Source organism: Mirounga leonina, unplaced genomic scaffold, assembly GCF_011800145.1.
Source record: "Mirounga leonina isolate KUSES-001 unplaced genomic scaffold, KU_Mleo_1.0 Mir_168, whole genome shotgun sequence".
NCBI lineage: Eukaryota > Metazoa > Chordata > Mammalia > Carnivora > Phocidae > Mirounga > Mirounga leonina.
The window spans coordinates 36,771,986-36,798,661 of NW_023270426.1; the positions used below are offsets into that span (position 1 = coordinate 36,771,986).

The 26,676-nt window shown below is 37.4% G+C and overlaps 1 protein-coding gene across 1 annotated transcript in view; it reads left to right on the top strand.

The window, feature by feature from the left end:
• ZSWIM6 (zinc finger SWIM-type containing 6) overlaps nt 1-26,676 on the top strand; it is a 198,378-nt gene that overhangs the window by 134,310 nt on the left and 37,392 nt on the right. Inside the window, exons 4-5 of the mRNA XM_035014498.1 lie at nt 10,733-10,881; nt 14,091-14,241. Of these exons, the coding sequence (XP_034870389.1) occupies nt 10,733-10,881; nt 14,091-14,241 (300 nt within the window). The remainder of the gene's footprint in view (nt 1-10,732; nt 10,882-14,090; nt 14,242-26,676) is intronic.

A 26,676-nucleotide genomic window follows, 5' to 3' on the forward strand; every position in this document is an offset into this window, starting at 1 on the left:
TGGCCCTTTCACTCCTAGAGCTTGGGCCAATCCCAGATGTAGGCTAGACTCCTCCCTGAGTTCAGTGTCATGTGCCCAGAAATACCATTTCAGTCACAGAAGTAAAAGGGATATATCCATGTGTCAGGTGCAGTTGACACATGGCATGTAAGATCTCTTCCACCTCTGATTCTATGACTTTGGTGGTGATACTTCTACAGAGACGCACGAGGCACTCGTGTCATGCCGCACACATGCACCTCCTGTAGTTCACCCAAGTGTGCACTTCTGTGTTGTTGTTGTTCTTTGATCAGACATTTCAATTTGTTTGAGTGTGGTTCTAATAAAACCAACGCCATAAATTCCATTCATGCCTGCTACTCCTGCTTAACTTAGCCTCGAAATGCCTCTGTGTCCCAGCCATCTTATATATCAGTCCATTCAGGTCTCTTAGAGATTCCAAACAAACAGGCAGACCTACTCAGCAATCCTGTGTTCGTTGTGTAGCTTATTTTTAGTTGATTGTAAACTCCATCAGGGCTGAAACTATGACTTGTGTATCTTGGTACCTTCCCTAAGGACAATACTTAAGAAGCCGTAGGTGCTCGGAATTTGTTAAACAAAAAGTAACACTGTCATTTTTCATTCCATTTTGTTCTTCCTGGGAACTTGGAGATTTATTCCTGTACACGTGCATGTTCCGAATCTAGCAGTGGGTGACAGTTGGAGTTGTTTGATGAAGGCCTTATGTCACATCTTTCTTCCTTTTGTTTCCCTGTGGATGGTCATGTTCATTGTACTTGGGCTTGCATTAGCAACCAGTTTTTACAAGTATCCTAGGGAGATAATTTGGTTATTATAAGCATATTCTTTCTATCATAGAATATTCAGGCGTTGACAGTTGGTGAAACAAAGGTAAGATCTCCTGGTGATTAATATAGTTCGCAAATATATCCTATAGGAGAGAATTGAATTTGCTGTCCTAAAGTGCAGCAGTGTGAAACTTAGAGAAAATTTAAATCAGTTAAAAAAAAGTATGTTGAAAAAATGTATAGTAGTACAGAATTATATGAAGATAAAAAGACAAATCCTCATTGGCTCCTTCTCCCAACAGCTCCCTCCCTTAGTCTCCAACAGCTCTCTTACCCCACAAAGCAACTACTGCTGACAGTGCAGTTTGTATTCTTTGAGACTGCTTTCTTTGTGCACACACATATGAAGTTTTGAAAAAACAATTAAAAATATTTTTCTGCATTTTGCTTTTTTCTCTTAATAGATGATGGGTAGCTTATGTTAGTTCAAACAGGTCTATTACTGTTTTTAAAATGTTGTATAGTATTCCATAGTATGGGTATATTTAACCATTAACCTTCTGAATGATTTTGAAGTTGTTTCTGTTTTTTCCCTACTATATGCAGTACCACTGTGACTTTCCTGTGTGTGTGTGTGTGAATTTGTGCAAGTATTTTTGAATAATAGATTCTTAGTAGAAATGCCAGAACAAGTGGTACATGCATTTTTGAGTAATTATTGCCCAATTTCCCGCCAAAAATTACTAGGTTTAACTTTACATTTTAACTAAAACTAGATGTTTCTCTAAGATAATTTAAATTTTTTTTTTTTTTTTACAAAATTGATGGAATGCATGATCATGTACACATGACTGTCTTTACATGAAAAACATTTTGCTTAAGCAAAAGAGAAGTAGTCTTAGAACTTGAGTGTCTTAATTTGGAGGAATCACATCTCTAGTCCATGAGGAATTTGCTAGGGTAACACCGAGACAACCAATTAACTTTTAGCCCAATACCCTTCATTCTTTCTCTTTCATCTCCAAATCTTGCCTTCCCTCACACGCTATAGTCACTGCTGACACTCTCCCCACTCTCATGCTTTACAGAGGATCACTACCAACTGTGATTGGTTTCCTCACCAGTCCTCTGTCCTTAACCAGCTCTTTGTCTGTCCATGTTGGCTCCATGAACTTGTTCCCATCTCCCCCACAAATGGGTCTCTCCTACCTCTCACACTGAGACGACTCGGAGTGTTGATGAGCTTAGAAGTTAACCTAAGTTCTAGAGAGGAGAGGGGTGGGGGGATGGGTTAGCCTGGTGATGGGTATTAACGAATTGGGAAAAAAAAAATGCCAGAAGACAAGGAAGGGAGAGGGGATGTTGCATGTGGTATAATAGACTGGTTTCCTTAGTATACTTTCTCCAGCTTGGAAAAAAATATATTATTAAAAGCTGATATGGGGCACCTGGGTGGCTTAGTGGGTTGAGCATCAGACTTTTGACTTTGGCTCAGGTCATGGTCTCAGGGTTGTGGGTTGAGCCCCATGTTGGGCTCCAAGCTCAGCAGGGAGTCAGCTTGAGATTCTCTCTCTCCATCTTCCCTCTACCCGTTCCTCTGCTTGCCTGTGGGCTCGCTCTCTCAAATAAATAAATAAATAAATAAATAAATAAATAAATAAATAAATAAATAAAATCTTTTTTTAAAAGCTGAAAAAAAAATAGTTGTTATGGTAACATTTTCAAAACACCAGAAAAGTAGAATATTTTATAATAATTATATAATTTTGTAGAATTTTATATACTTCTATAATATTAAGATACATGTTTAATATTTTTGTAATTTTTGAGAAATAAAATATAACTGATAAAGATATGGTTGCTTTTATATTCATCCACACATCCTTATTCCTCCCAAGAGGCAACAAGTACCATTAATTTGTTAAATAGCCATCCAGTATATATATCTAGATAGCCTGGTTATATGTAATATACATATATGTAATGTATGTATAATGTATGTATGTATATATACCAACATATAACATGGTTGTGTGATATCTGATAAGTTATATAATTATACCACACTGTAAATATCTTTTTTCAACCCTTTTTTCACTTAATAATATTTTTGAAAATCTATTCTCAGAGATGCATCAGTTTTTGCTGCTGTGTGGTATACCCTGTTTTGTTTAAAGAATCTCTACTAAAAGATATTTAATGATTTTTGTATTATCTTATTAAAATTTGTCAGTGTTTCTGTAGTATTTCACAAATTCAAAGAATGCCAAAATAAACATCATTAAACACACACACAAAAAAGAAGTTAACCCTAAGTGAGACTACCTTTGCTCTCCAGCTTTGTTAATGGGGGCAAGTAACTGAATCTGTTCAGGCCTCAGTTATTTTATTTGTAAAACATGGACAGTAAAGAATACCTGTTTCATAAGGTCAGGAGGGTTAAAGAAGTAAACCTGAATTGCTATTATCACTGTCACTGTGATGAGTTAATTGACATGAGTCTTCAGGGCAGTGTTGAGGAAAATATTTATAAGCCGTTTTTTAAACAACGTCTTTTAAAATCATCTGAGCAAACTATTCTTGAAGCTTGCAAACATAGTAGATTTCTTTTTTTTTTAAGATTTTATTTATTTGACAGAAAGAGAGAGAGAGCACAAGCAGGCGGAGTGGCAGGCAGAGGGAAAGGGAGAAGCAGGTTCCCCGCCGAGCAGGGAGCCCCATGAAGGGCTCGACCCTAGGTCCCTGGGATCACGACCTGAGCTGAAGGCAGACGCTTAACCCACTGAGCCACCCAGGCGCTCCAGTAGATTTCTTTTAATAAATTTGAAGAGTTGGGTTATATAAAAATAAGACTTTCTGAGAACTTTGCAGTTAAATATTTATGTTTGTGTGCCAAGCAATACATTTTTAGCGAAGTTATAGAAAATGACCTACCTGTTAATGCACTCTGTTTACACTCTGCATTTTTAAATGAGCATGGAAAGTGTGCAAATACTTTACTGCTTTTCATCCATATAAAATAGGTGATTATTTCTGTACATGAATAGTTTATTATTGGACTTTTGAGGTTAAGTTGAATGATGATAGAAATGAGAAATAAAGTCAGATGAGAGGAAAATTTTAGAGGAGGAGCTATAAACCCTGTGATGGTCTACGTGAATTCCCTTGAGATCTGTGCTGATGACGGTGCTCCTTACTTCTTTGGCATTTAGCTGAGGGGAAGGTGGCTTGCTGGGGGAGCACAGCCTGGCACATGCCAGGGTTCCGTCTGTCAGTAGCCTCTGAGCTAAAGAAAGAAGCTGGGTGTCTTCCGACAGCTCCTGGGGAGGACGTGACACCGCCGGCATCGCAGTAGCATTACATAGGTTGACCGCAGAGAACGGAAGGTGAGGAAGGATCTGAATGTTGCAGCTTTCACAGTATTGTAAATGAAATGGAGGTATTGGCCACTACTTTGAAAGGAGGGTTTAAGGAAGAATAAAATTTCAATCTTTTTTCAAGTGTGTGTTTATTCAGTGCATGTTCTTTTTCAGCAGTCTTCAAATTCTTGTCTTCTCTGTAGAAAGGCTTCTTTTGAGTATGAATCACTGAAGTTTGCCGCCCTGCCTTTTCCCTCTTGGTGCCAGTGGTGGAGGTCAGGATTTTGCCTGCAGCTTGTAAGGCAGGTATACCGGTGCCTTTGTAAGTCACAGACGTAATGTATCCTAGCTTTAACAGTGAGCCCTGAAACTTTAGGAGATGGCCTTCTTCTAGGTCTCCTAAAAGAGGCTGAATAAATCACCTCTACAGTGTAGACATCTCCTGCCTGCATTCTGCCTCTGTAGACTGAAATTGATAATTTAATTTTAACCAAAAAACCCCACTTGTACATAAATATAAATGGTGAAAGCATTAGTTAGACAACTGTATTGCTAAAGCAGTTAGGTCACAGTTAAGATGAGGAGGTAAACTAAAGCCTTTCATTTCTTTTTTGTTTGAATTGTTTTCCAGCAGATTAAGAAGAGAAAAGAAAGCATTAAGTTCCCTATTAGAACGCAAAGCTGTGAATAATTCCACATACCAAACATAGCATAAACCAGTTGTGAATGCGTCTCGGTTTCTCAGTTTAAAATTTGCAAAAGGGTTTGGTGCTGCTTAATGCTTAGAAGCAACTGTTTCCTTGACATGAGACAGAAATTTCATTTGGTGTGTCTTAAATATGCTTTATTCAGTAGACTGGAGAGGTGTCTGTTTGATGCCTCTGGAGCCTGAATACTTTCCAGTATGAAGATCCACACTGTGCCACCATGTTAAACATCCTCTCCAAATATGGAATCGTTCTCCTACCCCCCTGGCAAAGATTCTGATTCAGTACTTCTGAAGTGGTGCCTAGGTATCCATTTTTTTTTCACAGTGGGCCTTAAGAATTTTGATATACTCTTAATTTTGAGAACTCCCAGGGTAAGGGAGTTTTGATACTGAGATAAATCAAAACTAAATCAGAACCAAATCAAGTAGCAGACAGGGGAAGTCAAGTACATGGACAGTGGTCCTTCATGTCCATGAATTCTCCTTTCACTCTCTTCCTATGTAAGAGGGTAAATGAAATTCACACATCCGTAGCTGGGAATGAGAGACAATTAAACTGTTGGACTTTTTTTTGCCAGATAATTTCACTTTCCCTAAAGGCTTGAAACTTTGAAGAAGTAAGCTTTGGTAATAAAATGCCCACAAAGATTAATTATACAGTTGTAAAAGTTATAGCATTTGTAATTATAAATATAAATAAGGGTAAAAAATATGATAGGTTTTAAAACTCTTTAATGGACCATTTAATTTATATATACAGATTCTGATTCCTGCCCAACTTGGGGAATATCTAATAGCAAATGTATAAACACACGAATAATATTTTTCTTTGCCTACCTTTCTCAAAGCTAAATGCCAAGAAACGGTTTGTCTTTGTTTATAGATAGCCACTAACAAGTAGAAATAAATTTTGCAAATCTACATTTTATACAAGGCTTAGGCAACACTTCCATGCATGTAACCAAGACATATTAAGATTTAAATAGTTAAATTTCAGTATTAAAGTTTACTAAGTGAATATGCTGTTTTAGGAAGGTTATTATTGTAGACATTTAATTTCCTGGTCTATAATGTATAGTATTACATATTCCTAAAGTGTTGAGTTGTGTTCAGAGTAAATTTATGTTTTATTTACCAAGAAGTTAATCTTTGCACGCATTCTTTTTACTAAGTGAGGATGTTTTCTACGCAGTCACATGAAAAGATTTCTAATTCTATCACCTAGTTAATTTTTTATTCCTACATTATAGAATTTTAGGTTTGAGGAAATGGAGGTCCGAGGAGCTTAAGTGATTTGCTGGATGACACATAGTTTTCCCAACTCTGTTTAGAATTGAAGTATTCTGAATTCTAATCCAGGATTAGGAACCCCACACATCCTCTCAGCTTATGTGTGTAGACTTTATTAGATTATTTGCAGTAAAATTTTATTTGTGGGCCATTTTCCCTCTGCAGTGCCTCCTCCTTCCCCCACACTCTTGAAGAAATATGTTAATTCTAACACTAGCTTACCATACTCCTCCCCCCCAAAAAACATATAAACAAAAAAACCCTTGGTTTTTTTAAAAACTTGAGAAACATTGTTCATGTATTTATACATTTGCTATTAGATATCTTCCCACCTGGGCAAGAACAAAAATCTGTATGTATGTAAATTAAATGATCCATTAAAGAAATTTAAAAATTTATCATATTTTTAAAAATATGACAGTGTTTTAAAACCTATTGGATTTTAAGAAAAAATGCCTTGTGTAATTCAAGTCAAATGAAAGTGATTCCTGGATTACTCTTTCTAACACTTTTCTCTTTTAGTACGACAAAAATAATGAGTTGAGTATATCCTGCAGTTTTTGTAAAATATCTGGATGTTGACCCCTTTGCCATTTTAGGCCAAGGAGACTGGAATTTTCTCTAAACTGAATTGAAATCTACTTAAAATACTTGGATATTTATGTGGCAAACAGAAAAGTCAAGTCTCACATGGCTGCTGTGACCCAAGCAGTGAAGGGTTGTAGCATGCCTTCTACTATACCATAGGATAGTCAGTCCCCATCCAAGCCCTTCGGGTGCACGATTCTTTGTAGGTCCTGGCCCTCAGTGCCCAATAGAGAACAACCAACAAGTCATGAGTATTGGTGGAAATAACCACTGTGAGGATAGAAATTGAATTTATTTAGCTCAGGTCATCAGAAGGAACAGTGAGAGTGGATAATCAGTAGCTTGTCAAAATTTTCCCTAAGAAGAGGTTAAGGAGGCAGGTGTCAGATTTCCCAGAAGGATTTTAGCAAGATACTGGGAAAAGCTTAAATATGAAAGTTGAGAGCACATAGATGAGTTGTTTGGAGAGTCTCTTCTGATGCATTTAGATAAAGAATCTATAGTTGTCTTTGTGCATTTGCATGTGTGTGTCTCTGTGTGTGTCTGTCTCTAGAATCAAGGGCATGGGCTGGATTAGGGGCTCCCAATCCCTGTGGGATACGGATATAACCCCGGCGGTTGACTCTTCACAGCACTGTGTGTCTCTATCTATATCTTCCTGTGAAAGAGAAATGTGCTAACAAATGCTTACAAACATCTCAGTATCCTTCCTTAAATTTATGTTTGATTTAGGGCTAACAATGCCTGCCTCGATACCTTCATGGTTCAACTTTAGCTCCAAGGTTCTGGGATGTGTTCTTCAGCAGTGGAGAGAACCAGGAGACTGGATTTGGCATTGTGGCTGTGGACAAGGGATAATCACCCTGAACTTGTTTCTCCTTCTGTAGAATAGGGATCATAATCTTTACTCACCTCTAGGGGACATTGTGAGGAGAAAATGAGATAAATGTATGTGAAGATGCTTTAGCATTGTTCTTTTTTGATAAGAATCCTTTCCTCAGGGGAGGGATGTACACAGGTCTTTCCCCCCATTTCCATTACTTGATTCCCTCCTTCTCCCCATTTCCATTATTTGATTTCCTAATTGAGATGAAAATTAGGTGTCAGGAAGCAGTGGTGAGCAGGGCAGCTATAATCCTTGCTTTCTGGAGCTTAAATACAGACCTACTTGCATAATACCTACTTGGAACAACTTTTTCTGCCTTACTTCTGGAAGAACCAGTCTCTCCAGCTCTTCCTAATAGGTCACTCATTCCCATTGCCATCCTTACTCAATTTCTCTCCCCAGTCTTTAAATGTTGGCTTTCCTTAGGCTCTGTCTTAGGTGCTCTTCTTGTCCTGTAGAGCCTCCTGTAAATATCCAGTTCCCCACTTGAAATCCTTTCTCCTCTTCTTGGCTGTCTCAAAGGTACTTCAAATTCACCATGTCTGAAACTGAACTCAGGACCTTTTAAACACTGCCCCTCCTACCCTCTAACCTGGGTCCTGCTCTGATCTATGTGTCTCTGAGTTGTCCAGTATCTCATCCAGTTGTTTAACGCAGAAACCCATGTCTCTCTCAACCCCCTGATCTTCCAGATTTCACATACCCACTTCATTACCAAGTTGTATTGTTTTTATGTCTTAAATTCCTGTCAGATTCTCCATTTCTGTTCTCAGTGATGTTTTCAAGCTACCATCATCATCCTTTGCACAGACTATGCATATATATCATTCTTACTGTTTTCGTTTGTATTTTTGCTTCCTAGTCTATCTTCTACACTTGAGAGATTTTTTTTTTTTTGGTACTTAAATATATTCACGTGGTTCTGAAATTTTAAAAATATAAAAAGGTGTTCAGTGAAGAGCCTTCTTCCCTCATGTACCGAGGTTACCCATTCTATGCATATGTAAGGAAATACTAACACATAGGCTCTTTCTAAAACTTCACTATAAAAAAGGGGGTTTATTATGTATCCTTTTCTTTGGCCTGTTTTGTTTTTTTTTTTTTTTTTTCATTCAACAGTGTATCTTGGATATTTTTCCATTGTAGTACAGAGACAATCTCCACATTTGTTTTCATGGCTGAATATATTCTATTGTAGGAATGTTGAAATTGATGCACATTAGGAGAAAACATCTTTACTGTCTAGGGTGTTTCATTCTTCTTCGGACGACCTTGTTATGAATTCCCATTTGTTATGCTTAGGGAAGAAAAAAAACTAAGCTTCTCATTTGCCAGGGCTCTCAGGGTCTAACCCTTCTCCAGGATTGTCTTGTACTTGTCTTCTCCTCATCCTCTACTTTTGAGTTCTGTGGGTGTGGGCTATCTTTTATTTCATCCATGTTCTGTGTTCCTTCCCGCCTGAGACTTCTGCCTAAGCTCTTAGTCTCACATTCAGACTAATTCCTTTCTCTTCCTTTTTCCTTTAACTTCTAATCTACTTAAGGCAAATCTCAGCTCAGTTTCCATTTCCTCAAGGTGTGTTTACCCTGGCAATACCTGGCCCAGTCAGAGCTTTCTGATATAGTCTGCTGGCATTTTGGCTTCTTCCTTGGAGCAGTTATCATTTATTATCATATATTTATATGTGTGATTACTAGATTGATATTTATCTCACAACTTAAAATAGTGTTTCTCATATAGTGGGTTGCAGCCCATTATGGGTTATGAAATCAGTTTTAAAAGTTATGATAAGCCCTTTTAAAAAATATAATAGAGAATATCAGACCCTTTCACTTATAGTCAGGGTCTTTTTCCATCATACTTTTGCTTCAGATTAATAGATAGTAGATGTCATCACATAAACACCCAGATATACAGATATATTGGGCTTGATGTGAATTGTATTTGTTATTGTTGGTCCTAGTCAAAAATAATTTGGTGGTAAATTATATGGGGACAGGAATTCTGTCTATTTTGCACACCATTTCATTCCCAAGTCTAACAGAAGACACTCAATAAATGTGTTGGCTCAGTGAATGAATGAATGAATGCACACCTTTTCAAGGAGATTCACAGACTCACTGCTCTCCTCTTAGGGACTAATGGACCCTGGTTCTAAGCAGGTGTTAGTGATTGTTTCCTTGGCCAATTCATTCTGTTTTATCAGATCATTAGAAGAAAAGGAAAGCAATGTAAAACCAGACTTATAAATGTATTTTTTAAGGGTTGATAAGGAGATTAAACACTATTGAGGAAAGGTTTTTAGATTTAAATTTTTTTTATATTCCTTATGAATCTTAGGCCTTAAATATCATTTTATTTTTTAAATAAATAATGAAACTTAATTTTTACCTGCCTAAGTATCTGGATAATTTTTGAATTTCTAAGGTAGTCTGCACACAGGGCTTATGACATAGCTGTTACCTTTTGTGTGTACTTCAGCAATAAAATATTTACGCAGTTTGGCAAGGTGAGACTACAACCTGGTTTTGTACAACAGCTGCACTGCCTGGTCCCGTGTGGCTTGATTTCCCTTTTTAATCTTCAGTTTTCTGCAACTAAAGACTATGTCAGCATGTAGTTTATTCAGCAGCAGATAACAATGAAAGCTTCTTGAATTAACATAGTAAAGAGAAAAATACTCAGTTCACTTGGTTTCACATTTTTCTCATGTCTTTGAAAAACATTTTCCTAACATATCCTACACAGTAGAGCTTTATAAACATCATGTATTTACAATGAGACATTTTTGTGATTTTTTTTATTCTTTAGAGAACTTGTAAACTCCTCTCCAAAGGTTTAGTTTCTGATCTTTAAAAAAGAAAATATCTCAGTGCTACAGTAATCTGCATTTTAGCTTAGCACAAATCAAGAAAGTCCTAGAAATAAGAGAATGATTTTTATATTTATTTTCAGTCATAAATTTGTATGTATAATTGAAATTGAGATTGGCTTAAAAAGTGTATAGGCAAAAAATGCAGAATCTTAATTCTTTTCAAGTTTATAATCAGAGCCCTTTAGCACAGAGTTTTTATCTAGCATATGTGTTATTTTTTCTTTCTATTTCTAGGTGCTCCTGATCCAACAGCAGGTGCTAGTATAGATGATGAAAACTGCTGGCACTTAGATGAAGAGCAGGTTCAAGAACAGGTTAAACTGTTCCTTTCCCAGGGCGGGTACCACGGATCAGGGAAGCAGCTTAATTTGCTCTTTGCAAAGGTATGATTTTTTTTTAAAGAAATATTCTAAATATATACATATATAGAAAGTATCTATATATGATTATGTGTACAATAGAATAAAGGCTTCTTTTTTATTTCTTTTTTTTTTTTAAAGAAGAACATCTAAGTTAACCAATCAATTAGAAACTATTATGTTGTAATGCATTTACTTACTTAGCTATCGTTAGGCAAGATGTGAACATTTTTGTTTCTCTCAGTTCCCATTACTAAAATGGTGATAGTTTATAAAATTTTGAAAAACCTCTCAAAACTCAAAAGTAAGTAGCTTAATATTATTAAAAATGCCATCTTTTCAAGCTTTTACTTTTTCTAGTTAATGTTCTCAAGTAGAGCATAACTTTGAATACAGTCCTTAAAATGTGCTTCTCATATATTTAGGGCTTTTTTTTTTTGTTGAGGTTGAGAAGTATCTCTTGTTCCAATCCATAATCTGTAAATTTTACGTAATTATTTTTGAACAGTTAATACATGCATATAACATTATAGATTTAGTTTAATAATATTCAGTATATTTAAATTAGTTTCAAAAGCATGGACTTTGGAGTCATATAGCCCTGGCTTTAAATCTAAATTCTAAATCTTATTGAATGTATGAACCTTGGCAAGTTATTTAAGTCCGTTTCCTCATCTATAAAATTAGCTAATGATAACATATCTCCTCAAGTTGTGATTAAATGATGATGGTGTCTCACATGTCATTTTGGCCTTGGTAAATGTTAATTTTCATCACCAAAATTTGATGGCCTAAGAAACAAAGTTATCTTCCTTACAAGTTCTGTGTGAGTAGAAACTGTGTCTGTTGCTTTATACAGAACTTTTAGTACCATAAATGCAATTCTGAATACTGGGTAAAATGCTTTTTTAATAATATTAAATCAGTGTCTTTTATGGGAGTATAACTACTATTATGACTAATGTATTCAAATTGGTTTTAATGGATGAGATAATTGATTGATACTTTTGATAACTCATTAACACTCTTGTTAAACAGCTTTTCTAGTACTTATAATAATTAAAATATTTTTTTAGTTCTGAAGAATTAGAGTATATTCCGTTACTGGTTATGGCCAGAAAATAGTGTATTCTGATTAATCGGTATCCTCTTATTAAAGATTTTATCCCATTTACTATATATTAATTGCCAATTTTCTGAAAATTAGATTATAATATAATACATCTTACCCTAAAACAACTTCACACATGATTTAATCATTCTTTGGTAATTCACAGGTACATCAAACTCTTGTGATACGTCAGAGTCAGCCATCTGAAAATTAATTACCATTAGACTATAGATATACTTGAGTATTGCTTGATAGTTGTGGTTTATATGCTTAACAGTGACGTGTTTATTGTCATTGCTGTTGCTGAGTAATAGGTTAGAAATTTATCAGGAAAATAAACATTAAATCACATCCATGATGTAGTGGTAATATTAAAGGTTTGGTATATTTAGATACACAGGAAGTATTTCACAGATTCTCATGTTAGCAAATAGTACGCTTTGGCATAGTGGAAGCAAAGTGAAAGAGGTATTAGACTGTCCTATAGCTGCTATTTTTATCCTTGTATATGATGTACACATTATGCGTGCCATATGAAGTAACAGCATCATCTAATTTTGGAAATGGCATAACTTTTATTTTTTATTTTTTAATTTTTTGGCATAACTTTTAGAGTTAAGACAGATCTGGGCTCTGATCCCAGCGATTCCTCTTGTCCTTTGAGCAAGTTACTTCACTTCTCTGAAACATGGTTTTTATATTTCATAAAATGGGGATTATAATCTGGCCTATTTTATGGTTATTGTGAAGATTACATGATAAGTATAACTGTAAAACTCTTTAGCATGATGTCCAGTAAATGGCAACTCCCTTTCTTCCTCCCAGTCTTCTTCTGTTCATGACTTTTTAGTGCTTCCATATTGGAAATAAAAAAACTTTTTAAGATTATTACTGAAATAATCCTGGAAGCACAACACTTGTGATTCAGTGTAGAAGTGCTTTTGAGTTCTTTACAGGGCTCCCATTTGAAGCCTGTGATGGACTTCCATTACTTGTCTCAGGGTACAGGCCTGACATGGGATCAGTAGATCTTGAGGTTTGGGCTGCCTTATTGAATATCTGCCATTTCCTCTTTGATTTGCCTTTCACATAGAATCTTGAGTAAAAGGACCCCCTCTCCTTTTCTGCTGCTTATGACCTTGCTCTAGTAATTTCCTATAGGGAGAACTGGTGGTGTGGTGTTCAGCTGGGATTCATGTTTGTTGAACACATAGCAGTACACACTTCTGGAATGGACGGATTTACTTAGGGTTTCCTATAGAGACACTTAGTCTTGTGTTTCTTTTCTTCCTTTTTTTTTTTTTAATTTGGAAAATTTGGCTCCAGAGTAATGGACAGAGCTTGAAGTTCCAGCTTGAGAGGCTGCATTAGCTCGCTAGGTCACAGGTTATAATTCTGCTTCCTGAATCGCTTAGTTAGGGCCAGAGAGTTCTTTAACTTGCAGCACAACCCATTTCCTCTTACAGCCCCATTGGGGTGAATATAAAAGTATGATATTGCTCTTCTTGTCAGAAAACTTCGGTGTGAGAGCTTACTGAAATTCTAATTTACATCAAAAACTGAAGGACTTCACAACTCTGGAAATAAACTAAAAAACATTGCACTGCACAGTTTAAATTGGTGAATTGTATGGTATGTGAATTATGTCTCAATAAAGCAGTTTTTTAAAAACAGAAAGACAGATGTTACTATTAAAAACATTATCCATTCAATTTAGAAGATCCCTAAAGAGTTAATCAGTACACTGCTTTCAGCTCTTCTACTCTAGTCCTAAGTACAATCAGTTGGAAGAGTCAGGAAGGTGCCAGATGATTTGTCTTGTTTATTTTGGTATTGTTTTTCTGTGGGCTGGCAAAAAATTTATTTTTTTTTTGTAATTGGAAAGTTAACCAAATTTCTTTTCCTCATTTGGATTATGAAACATGATTTTACGAAATTAACAGTTAATTCTCTGATTAAATTGCCATTTAGGATAGAGACCAGTTTTTCACAACTTTTCTTTGCCAAAGAGGGCTGGTATCAAGAATTAACTGCCTCGGACCCCAGAGAAAGAAAGTGGTCTGTTGCTGTATTGCTGTGCAGTTTTGAACACTTTTCTGAAGGTCTGTTTTTTCCCCACCAGGTGCGGGAGATGTTGAAGATGAGGGACTCTAATGGGGCCCGCATGTTGACGTTGATAACGGAGCAATTCATGGCTGACCCTCGTCTGTCACTTTGGAGGCAACAAGGCACTGCGATGACTGACAAATATAGGCAGCTCTGGGATGAGCTGGGTAAATATAAATTTCCTGACAGATTGCCATTGAGTTGTGTATGGGTAAAGATCATGGTTAAATGTTGAAAGCGCATGGTCGGAGTGTTGCTGAAGGGAGAGCTGCTCATATATGAACTTATTGCCATTAGACACTGGTTAGAACTAGGAGGGCTTGGGCTGGCATTTGCAGGAAATAATCTTGGGAGGGTTTGGGAGAAATTGTCGGATCTTGAGGAAAGCAAGCACAGGAATCTCCCTTTAAATATTTGAAAAAAGAAGCCATATTATTTTAAAATAGGTATTTTGTATAGTAGAGCTGGTTACTCATTTCTGGAATAATATTGTAATCAGTTGAGCTAAAATTTGGCTCTTTTCCCCCTTTGAGTACATTGAAAGTGTCAAAAGTAGTTTGAACATTTATTTTTTGGCTGTTACAGACTTAGATGAGCTGTTGATTGTCAGAATGGAAAAGATAAACTATAATTTTTATTGCTTCCCAAATCTCTGTAATAAAGATATAAATATGGCAGGTGGTTGAAAAAATGAGAAATCCACTAGTCAGGTTCACTGGGAAATTTGGGGGGATGATTATTTTTATCCAACGTTTATTGCTAGGGAATTAACAAATAATGCATTTGTTAAATTGTCTTTCTATTAAGAATATGACAGATGGAATTTTTGACAAATGTTCTATGAATGCCTGTATTAATTTTATGTTCTGGATATGTTTACTAGAAGATCCTAGTTTCATTGAAATTGAATAGTAGAACTCTTCATACCTTCCCCTTCTTTCACTCTTGGCTGATAATAGACCATATCCTGCTGATTGATCCCATGTCAAGTCTAGATGAAGAGAAACTGTTGTTTGTGCATATACCACATGATTGTAATAATTGGGAGGGACCTTTGAGGTGAACTGTTTTATGGATAAGGAAATTGAACTCCAGGGAAGTTTAGGATACTTCCAAAAGATCATGTTGACTAATCTAAGGGTATGCCGCAAGTTGGTAAAGAATTGGACATCAGAGTTTCCTCTTTGCCATTAATAGGATGTGTGTTCAGAAACTTGCTGTGGATGACAACTTTTTTTTTTTTAATCATAAATGTCTGCTACTTGCCAACTGTTAGATATTTGTTGGCCTTTTCTCCTGGTATTTTTATTAAGTATCTTGTAATTACTTGGTCACCTGAATTAATGGTTAGTGGCCTTTACCCCCATCAAAATTTAAATCAGTCCATAACTATAGTAGATTGTTTCAATATATTGGAAGAGTGTTTGGGAGCACAGTGTGGTAGTTCGGACAAGTGTAATGCATATGTTTAAACATATTTTTATAGAATACTGAATGATAACACTTTCCTAGGTAAACCCTCCTCAGTTTTGTAATTCTGTAGTAAATATTGAATTGACTGGTTGATTTATGACACTGGAAAGGTCTACCATTTAAAAAAACTATAATGAAAGGAATCATTTAATACTGGATTAATATTAATTAATATTAAATGAATTAATATTAAATTAATTAAAATTAATATTAAATGAATAAAATTTAAAGAGCTGTGGTACTTGGAGGAACTTAGGATTACAAATAACTAATTAGGAAGAAAGTGCTGACTACTTTTTTTGGTTACCAAAAAAGTACAAGTGATATAGTTAAATAAAACTTAGAGTGTTCATATTTAATCCATTAGCCCCATCTCACTTTTCCAAGTTGGTTTTGAAAATTATGTACCTCAATTCTCAATCAAAAGTATAAATTCTCATTAGGTGGAAGTTTCCACCAGCTGATTCTAGTTATACCCTCGGATGAACTGCTTTCTGATTATGGGCCAGGCTTCTTTGATTTCAGTCTAGGATGAATATATCTTTTTTTCCCTGTATTTTTTTTCTTCACAAATCATCCCTTCCCTCCTCCCCCACCCCCAATCATTACTAGACTGTTATAAATTCTCTTGTGTACTCTGATGGCAAGCAGAGGTCAGTAACCATTTTAATGGATCTAAGTTTTGCAAAGAATCCCATGTAGAAGTAACAATAGCTATTGTATCTTAATATTCATTCACCAAAAAATTAACTAAAAGTTGCTTCTGGACTACAAAAGGAAATGATTTTGCTTCTTAATAAAATGGGAGATTTTGACTTTGTGCCCCTGCACAGGGCTCACATTGCTTCAAGGCTCTGCTTTGGAATTAAATGCTGAGCACTGCCAGATGCCAGACATTGAGAAGAGGCTGAGTTTTGTCGGCAAATGGGATCTGCAAGTTAATTGGTGTTTTCTGCAGGCTTCTGGCTGTGAAATGAAATTGGAAGCCCTTTAGCCACATGGATAATACAGGACCTGAATACAAATGTCACATGTCACCATCAGGACCCACTGTGAGACAATAGTGTTCCCACTCCAACACTGCACCATTACAGATCATTTAAATATGGGGATTACATTTAAACTAAAAGCCCCATTTGCCTTTTACTGCAATTTAAATGTCCTCTTAGCAAAAGCTAAGTGACAAATTAAATGAAAAAAGTGCCCACATTTTTAAAGCGGTAATGCAAAACAACCTTTTATTGCTTCTCATGTGCCACGAATGAATCATTATACTTGTCAACCCTAAACCAAGCCATAATTGGAGCAGCTACTGTTATCAGAGTGGGGCCGCTCTGTGACAGCTTAATAAAGCTGAAACTGTTAAATTAAATCTCAGATGCTTAACTCCTTAGCACTGGTGAATTCGATGGGTCCATTTCTGGCAATGGCCAATACACCAGGAAAAAAAAAAAGACTCCTGGCATGAAAGCCTTATTCTGATGAGAATGTACAAGTAAAAGTATCTTAGCCAAGTAACTCCGCTTCTTGGCAGAGGGATTTGGAGGCATCAGATTGTTGGCGTGGTTACAAAATTGTATTTTTGAGAGGATCAGATATTCCTCTCCCCAAAACTTTCAACTTACAGAGTATATGTGATTTATTAAAATTTAAGTGTTGATGTTTCAAAACTAGTTTTAAAAATAATATATATTCATATAACTTTGTCTTTCTTTCGAATAAGTATATACAAACTTCTTTGAAGTAGCAACAGGCCAGATTCCTTTCCCCATCCTCTGGCTAACAAAGGGATTGATGATGCTCAGTTCTTCTTCTCTAAAATAAGTGCCTCTGATACTCATTTGGTCTGAGTTAATTTTCGTGATTTATTCCCTGATTTTCATAATGTAGTATGAAATAGATACAGATGCACACTATTAAGATCCTGTTCAGTGCATCTCATTTGCAGATGCATTATTCTTCTACATGAATCTGTTTTTCATACATTAATTTTACTTTTTCTGTGCGATGTTCATTTTCTGAAACATAGAGCAGTCTTCTCAGAGTGAGTGTTGTTGTATCATGTTGAGTATAAGAAAGTGTATGCCTTAAAATCTTAAGACAGAAAGCCCATTGCAGGGACAGAAGCTGCAAATTTGGTGGAGCTATAGAACCCACACATCTTTAGTTGCATTCTTTATTCCATGACATGCAGATTTTCTAGAAAGCAGATCACAGCAATAACCCTTAGATTTTAAAGAATAACCCAGTGCTGATTGGTGGCGAGCACACCTACTGTTAGCCCTAATGGCTGTCTGTTCAGCACACTTAATTACCATGGGGGTCTTTAGGGATGAGGGGATATATTGTAACCTCTCATCTGTGTTGATAGGTCTCTTTCCTTAAATGTCTTCCTAGACTATAATTTTACTTTGCTTCATAAAACTATAGGTTGTGGCTGCCAGTCTATTAAAACCTAATTAAAATGGATGTCATTAGAGGAAACAGTTAAATAGGATTTAATTACAGCTTTGTCATGGGGAAAAATTCTTAAATTTTCATTTTCAAGTATTACATAATGTGTTTTTTTCCTAAAATTTTAAACACTTAACTTTCTCTCTGAGCTGAGTCATGTATTTTGCTTTCCAGTGTGTAAACCCTGTTTTTGTTTTGTTTTGTTTTGTTTTGTTTTTTAGGGAGAGGCTGGGCTCCCATTGCAAGAGCCTTGCTGCTCTGAGCTGTGCTCACTCGGTTCACAAGAACAAGGTGTTACCTCTCAGAATTTTTTTCAAAGGTTTTGATATGGGGGTGCCAGACTGGCTCAGTTGGTGGACCATGTAACTCTTTATCTCTGGGTTGTGAATTCAAGCCCCATGTTGGGTGTGGAGATTACTTAAAATCTTTAAAAATTTTTTTTTATATGGATACCTAATTCTCTGTGAGCAGACATAGCCATAGTTAGAAGTTTCTTTCTATTTTGAGTTCCATTGTAAGGTTAGTTTGACCACTGTTATTAAGCAACAGTGGTAATACTCCTTGTAGGGTACTAGATAGATTGAGTGGGTCTACAGATTCAGGGTACTTGGAATCACAGTAAATCTTTGTTCAGCAGTAGAGAACCTAGCCCATCGTTCCACCATTGAAACCAAATTTATTGCAAATACTAAAAATTACCTGCTCTATGGACTCAGAACACTGTCCTATCTATACCTCTGATGCAAGTAGTCATCTCTGTGGACCTCTTCTCCACCCACCCTCATGATTCTTGAATCACATGCTTAAGTCACATTTAAAATGATGCTCTAAGTCATTTGCAAGTGTTTTTGTACACAGTCAGAAATAAGATTCCAAAGGCTCTGCTTTGGAGGTCATTGTGGAGAGATTTCTGGGGAATGCCACCTTACATCTCCCAACATAATAGGATAAGTAATTTCACCACGGTTTAGAGCCACTGCTTAGTTTATATGATAAATTGAAATCTAGGCTTTCCAGATTTTGAAGCTGATTAGTGAATGCCTGAGGAGTAACTGCTTTTCGGTGAAAGCTAGGGAGCATTCCAGTGTGGTTTACTGTATAAGTAGTGTTCTCTTGGCTAGTGCCATGGAGAAAACAGCAATTCCCAGAGCCCCCTTGCAGCAAAAAGATGTCAGGCACAGAGTTGGAAACTTCTGGTAGCTCTTAAGTGTACAATGTAAACTTAATGAACCCCATACTTCTCACCTACCAGTTTGTCTTCCCTGGGCATAAGGAGAATACAGTTTTACCACGTAAATCACTTCAGTGCCTTCCATTAACCCTTCTTTCCAGAAATCTTTCTGTGGTTTCTATCTCAGTACGTATTAAGCACTTGCTATGTCCAGAGGAATAGATGTATTAAGTGTTTGATTTTACTTTTGGTAATGGTCCATGTAGTAGAGAGGGAGTAGAGAGATAGAACCATCAGGAGACAGAAATTAGAATAGGTATGAATGAACTGAGGAACACTTTGATAGGGTAATTTATTCACACATTAGTATAAATACTTGTACAGATGGAATTTAATATGGTTTTACAAGGTGTTCATGGAGGTGAGTTGTAGGGAAGAAGTAGTGAGAAGGAGTAACATGAACAATGACAGGGATGAACTAACTCGATGGGGGAGGGCTATAAAGCATTCAGATTCATTATCAACAATGTTGTCTTCAAGATTATCAGTCCAGTTTTATTGTTCTTTGTTGTTATTTCAAAGGGAGGAGAGGAGGGAGAGAGCGTAGACATAGGTTCTAGATTTTTGCTGTCTTTTATTTCCCATTTTAGTCCATCTAGTAAAGATGACATAGATGTCAACATTTATTTTGTCAGGCACTATGCTAAGCACTTAATGCATGCATTATATTTTTATTCTTAAAACAATCCAGTGAAGGTAGGTATAATCATTAGCCCTAATTTTATACCTGAGTAAATTGGAGTGTAGGGTGACCAGATAACTTGCCTGAGGTCGCAGCAGCAGAGCAGGAATTTGATCCCAGGTCAGTGGCTTCAAAGACTTCACCACCAGACTGGACTCCATCCTCACTTGTTTTGATTTGCCTTTCTGCTAAGGGGTCTCTCTGCTCAGGGCAGCAGAGCAGGGGCAAGGCGAAGCTCACCTAGATGGCAGTAAGCCCCGTCAAAGCTGCATGGCTTGGTCTGCCCACCGGTGGTCCTGCAGGTCTAATGGTGGTAGTCATCAGAGCTTACCTACTGTAGTTGCTCATCTGTGTTTCTAGGGACTCTCTAACTTCAGGCTAAAAAAGCCACATTAGTGTAGAAGAGCCAAATCCATGATATTGATTGAAAACTGTCATAATAAACTTAAGCTTCTCACAGAATACATGCAGTACATACTGCAGATGGATTACAGTCAGGTTTTCATTTCATTTTCCAGGCTCCTTTGCTAAGGAGCCAGTGAGACCCTCAGGTCAAGGTCTCTGTCCTGGCCTCTGCCAGGCCCTAATAATAACACAGTTGTCAACACTTGTTTATGTCATATGGTCTGTAGCTCTCCAGACCCCTCCTGCCCTTGGGCTGGTCTGGCTGCTCTGGAATGGGGTTGCACATTCCTGTTTCAGTCTGTGGTTTCCCCCTTATTATCCAGAGCTCCCTCTAAATATGGAGGCTTTTTCCGTTGTATTGCTCAGGAGGCTTTGCTTCTATCCAGCCGTCTTCTCAGAACGCCTGTCTGCTGCTCAGTCCTCATTACCTGGGCCTGATTTCTTTCTCTGTTGTATATGGTCCTGTTGCTTTCTGTCTCTTAAAACAGATTTCTGTCTTTGTGGGTGGGAGGCCTTTGGGTTCTGCTCTGCTGTGGAGATGGGAAGAGGGTTTGTTCTGTTTTTTTGGTTTTTTTTTTTTAAGATTTTATTTCTTTATTTGACAGAGAGAGACACAGCAAGAGAGGGAACACAAGCAGGGGGAGTGGGAGAGGGAGAAGCAGGCTCCCCGCAGAGCAGGGAGCCCGATGCGGGGCTGGATCCCAGGACCCTGGGATCATAACCTGAGCCGAAGGTAGACGCTTAACGACTGAGCCACCCAGGTGCCCCTGTTCTGTTTCTTTAAGTAGGCAGAATTAATTTCTAGTTTGGGTCAGAAGTTAACCAAAAGAGAGAATGCATATTTCTTTACTTCTGTGTAGTACTGTCCACCATCCGTCTCTTGAGTGCAGCTGCTAGGGTTTAATTATCCATTCAGTACCCATTTATGGGAAAAAGTGGAAATAAAGAGAAAAAATTTTAAATATTAGCAGAAAATGGTAGATTCTCAAGATTAAAAGAGATCTTTACAGACCATTTGATCCTATTATCTAACCAATTGGAGATTCCGAATGATAGTCATTTTCTAAGTACAATTGGATAATTTGTAACAACACTTGGGGATCACCCCCCTTGTGTATTTTTATAAAACTTTATTCTAAATATAGACCACAGGGATTGAGTTAGGAGTTAAGATGCTTTATGACTCATTGTAGTACATGTTAGTATCCTTATTGTATATGTAGTATTCTGGTACATTATTTGTACCAAGAATGGGTTCCAATTACTTTTTTTATGTTATCTTTATTTATAAGATGAGTCCACTGGTAGTAGATACTGTTCTCACATTAGTGGCTAGTAGGAGTATCAGAGCATTGGTATAAAGTATCCTTCTTCCTCACAACAATTTTAGAAAAGTTCTCTTCTCTTCCCATTTCCTAAGAGTTAGTATTGCACTTGCCCTCAAGAAACTGCCACCGAAGGGAAATGTGGTTGGGGAAGGGAGCCGTCTCCTTGCTAGATTGTGGATCTGTAGAGAGCACCATCACACGAGAGTGGTGGGAAGTGAGAGAGTGGAAAGTGAGAGAGTCTTCACAGGCTGGGGATAATTTCCTCTCACCATTTCTTACCCTGAAGTGGCAGCATACAAAAATTAACGAGGCCTGAGAAGCCCTCATTTAAGCCATCTGAGATTCCCAGGGGCTTCATGGGGAATCAGAGATGCCAGGAGCTAGACTGAAAGAGGTGGAAGCCAAGGGAGGACTGAAGCAGCCACTTAGGTTGTTCTCTGTGGGTGTTGTATGGAGCAAGGTGCTTTACAAATGTTTTTGTATTTGATTAAAGCTTAGATGGGTTAATGAGGGGGCAGGGGAACCCAGGAAAATGATTAATGGGTGTCTTTTAGACAGGGGGTGTTCCACAGTGCCTCACAGAGCCCCTGAGGTGGGAGGGGGAGGAAGAGAGTGTGGATGGGGGAGGCAAGACCTCTCAGTCCCAACAGAGTGACTTTCACCACTTGACACATAGGCTTTCTGTTAAGATTTCTCAAGGACAGAGGATTCTGAGATTAAAAATGCATGCTTGATTGTGACTATCTTCAATAGGCTTTTAAATAGCCGCTCTTCTTAGAGGTCTACTGAAGAATGACTTTTTTTTAATATAAATAATTTTCTCTTTTATTTTATGGAGAAGGCAGGCTGGTAAGTGATTTATAGCAGGTGAATTTTTGTGAGGCTGCTATAAGCTTATCTAACAATTGCCTAACATTTTAGTGTTTAAAAATTCCAAATTGGAGTAAGAATAGTATGCTATCTGGTAAAATACAGGGAGGGGCCTTCTGCCATAAACTGCTTGGATGAGTTAGTGCCTGGGTTCTAAGCTGTTTTCTCAGGCTCTGATCTAGAAACAAATAACCGGGAATAATGGTAGTAATTGTCTGAAAGTGGCTAACTCTTCCAACTCTCTGTGTTTCCTGTTGCAAAGATAACCTTTGACAGAGAAATCAAAATCTCTGTGAATTTGAACTATGACCAGCTATACCTTCTTGACCCTAGGTTGTGCTTCCCAGCCCCTTTCCTTTTGGGGTATCTTAGTAAATTTCAAAATTTGCATGGGCAAACCTGGAGGAGAGAGTAAAAATTCACTGATCAGACTTAAGTTATTAGCAACCTTGAAATGGCTTAGATTGGAAGCTACAGTCTCTCTGTGGATGAGCATGGGCTGAGGGGGTTGGATAGGAGGACTGTAAACAAGGCACTTGGGTCAAATATAAGCTTGGAAGTGGAAGAAAATCCTGTTAGGAAGAATGCTTTCAAAATGTTGCCAAGACCACAAAAGTCTGACACCTGACATACAGACATTTAAAGATGACATTAATGTGTTCAGCAGCCTATTCACCATACATACTGATCATACACAGAAGATGCTCTTTGCTAAATGTTAGGGTCCTAAGTAGATCAGCTAGTCTGAGAGATTTTTGTTTGTTTTGAAACCATTTAAACCACTCACTGTACTTAATGGTCTTATCAGTTGCTGTCTTTTTGGTGCATTTAAACTAATTCCAGAGCCATCCTTTTCCATCTCTATATTAATGTTCATGTGATAAACTCACCCCCTTTTTCCCTTCCTGTACACTAATTAGAACACTGAAAGTGACACATTTTTTTTAGTTAGTTTTCCTGTGCAGGTGGGAAAAAATGTGCCTGGCATATAGTTGGTGCTCAGTAAAATATTTGTGAATAAAATAATGAATGAATAACTGAAGTGTAATGTTAAATACCTATCTGGAAGCCTTAGGAAGTATTTTTGGTGTACTAAAAACAGTATTTGAAAGGCCATAATCTTCACTGTGTCCTCAGTTTTCTTTTCTTCCCCTTCTGGCTTATCCCACCTTCTCCACCCATGGTGGATATTCACGGGTGCCTGTGTATGCCTAAACGCTTGCATGCGCAGACGCGCACACACAACACATATATGAACGCACACTGAAATACAAACAGTTTAGAGTAGAGAGGGGCAATGATTCCCCCTTGCCATCAGTGCTGCAGGTAATCTATTGCATTAATCAGCCAGCCAGTGGGAAATGCATGGGGAGTGATTATACTATCATACACAATACAATCAGCATGAAGCACTTGTCAAGACCAATACATCAGAGTTTAATTCAGTAATAGAATGAATTAGAGCAAAATGAAACATTCTGTTCTCCAAGAAACTCAGCATCCATCACAGGTTCTTTCTAAACTCCATAGAAAAGTCAGTGCATTAAGAAACTGTTTTTATGACTAAAATTGCAGTTCTGATATGACCAATTACTGCAATCCCTTTTTCTGGGGATTCTTATACAACTGTGGTGTTAGAGTGTATTCATCAGTATTCCATAATCATAACCTTTGGTAAATTTGATTATTTTTTGTTAGGGCTCCTGACAGTCCTTTATCCTAAGTTGGTATTCTTCATGGTTAAGTGAAAGGCAGGTTGTTGTCCTACTGGCTCAGGGAAGCACTTATCCCTAAATATGACTGGTGGATGGTAGAGTACCTTAGCAGAACAGCAGGTCAATTAATAATAACCTGCTGTTTACAGGGCCTTATGGTAGGCACTGTCGTTAGGAGCTTATAGTCTCGTTAGGAAACAAAATGAGTAAGGGAAAAATAAAAAGCAGACCAAGACTGCCTAAGACAGCCGAAGAAATGAAGTTATATAATGTAGGACCTGTTTCAGAAAATTTTGAGGATAAATCTCATACATTTCATATTCAGAATCACTATTCTGTGTCAGTTTTATAACATATATTCAAATGTAATACAGGTAACCAAGCATGCTTTTTCAAAGGGGCAAACTTTGAAAAGTTTGCCCAAAAAAAGCCCACCTGGACTGTTTCAGTTTTTCCAAGCCTTGAACTGCAATATAAAGAACAAATTTATTGGGATCTTAAGTATGGATTCTGATCCTCATATTTACTAACTGTGTAGCCCTGGACAGATCCCTTATCTTAGAGAGAACCTTAGTTTCCTTATCTGTAAAATGACCATAATGTGGATTCTTATGGCCTAAAATAAGATGATTAGATAATGCATAACACTTTCTTTTTCATTCCAGTAGTCTCTTGCCTGTGTTGGGTAAGTGGACCCGGTAGGAAGCTTATAGGAGAGAGACATCATGAAGACCTAAGGAGTCTTCAGAAATAGATTTATGTAAACTTGGACTGTTGGACGAATCATAGAACCGTTTGTGAAGACAGCTTAGCTAAGCAGCCAGTGCAGAGCCCAGGGAAAGTGCTCTTGCAGGTTACCCCAGTTCACATTCCTTCCCCTCACTAACACTGACTGCCCTTTTCGTGTATCAAAATAAGACATCTGTCATTGTGCCTTTTTTCTCTTTCTGATTTTTTCTCTTTCCTCCCTCCCTCAAAAAGGAGAAGGGTGGTGAGTGGTAGAAGAGCTGGCTCTGGTCATTCCTACAGAACCAGATTCCCAGTAAGGTCAGGCTGTCTGTCTTTGGTGAATTTTGCACATTGACCTGAAAGCACTGACAAATCAAATGGAATGGGAAGACTGCGTATTAGATGAGGACCACAGATTTGCCAGAAGGGAACATTCTGGCATTAACAGGGTACCCGTTAACTGTTCTGGAATATCTGTGGTTTATTTTCTCAGTCTTTTCTCAGAGCTTGGTCAGATGATAATCAATTCTGTGCCCTTTTGCTTAGGGCTTAGTCCTGTTTGACTTAAATGATCTCAAAAGCTCTCTCTATACAGTGTACCTGAGGCGTTATTTTGAAATTTTCCGAGAAGTGTTTTAGTGAATTAGAAACTAGCATACCAAATTTAAAGTAAGGAGAATGTTTTCACCAGTTAAACTTAACGCTTCAAACATGGGTGACTAACATATTAAGACTGAATTGTGCTGAGAACAATACTATAATTAGGGTCACAGTTTTTGTGTGGTCTGACCCAAGAAATTTTGTGACTGTAGTTTTGCTAGCACAACTAATTATACCAGTGATCTCCTATTTGTGACTGCAATTAGGCGTTTCATGGCCTCTAAATAAGTATAATTAGTTAATTGGATCATGCATGAAATTCTAGCCTCTCATAATAGCCTCTGAGAACAAAAATAAATATGATAAATATTATGAATTGTTTCATAACTGTGGAACCCTGGGAAATACCACAAGTGATTGTTTTACTTCATCTGTTACTATTTCGTAAGAAGAAACATGATATTAAAAAGTAGGAATTAAGCTATTTAACAGTCTTCATTCTCTGCCTTTGAGACAGAGGAAAAAGGGAATCACTAACTTTTCTTAGTCTCACCTTTAGAGAGGGTGGTGCTGGTTGCCCTGCTCCTCTGCCTTCTGCTCCCCACTTGCCCCTGCGCCTGTGCTCTCCCCATTAGCATTAGACACACCGTTATCTTCTGGAAAATAGGGAGAAGAGCCACCTTTATCAAAAACTCCAAAGTATCTTTTATGGAAAATGTGCACCTTTTATTTTAACTACTGAGTTGATTTGCATATTAACAAAAACCTGTGAAGTAGAAGGGACTTTAAAAACAAGTGTCCCTGACTCTGGGGGTAGCACTAGAGAATGGCCAGCTGATTTATTCAGTCACAAATCCTCATGCTCCACCCAGCAATACGCCCCGCAGGCTAAGACATACGCTCAGCCACACGCAGGTGCATTACCCTGGAAATGCTGACGCCACTCTGTTCCAGCAGACCAGACCTCAGAGTACATCGTATTTTCAGAGAGAATGGAATTCTTCCAATTTGAATAATCAGTCTTGAATTATAAGGTGAGCTTTTGATTGTTTATCTGTTGTTTTAATCTACAGGGAAATTACTTGTTTGTTATGGCTGTCGGTTTTGAAAAATGT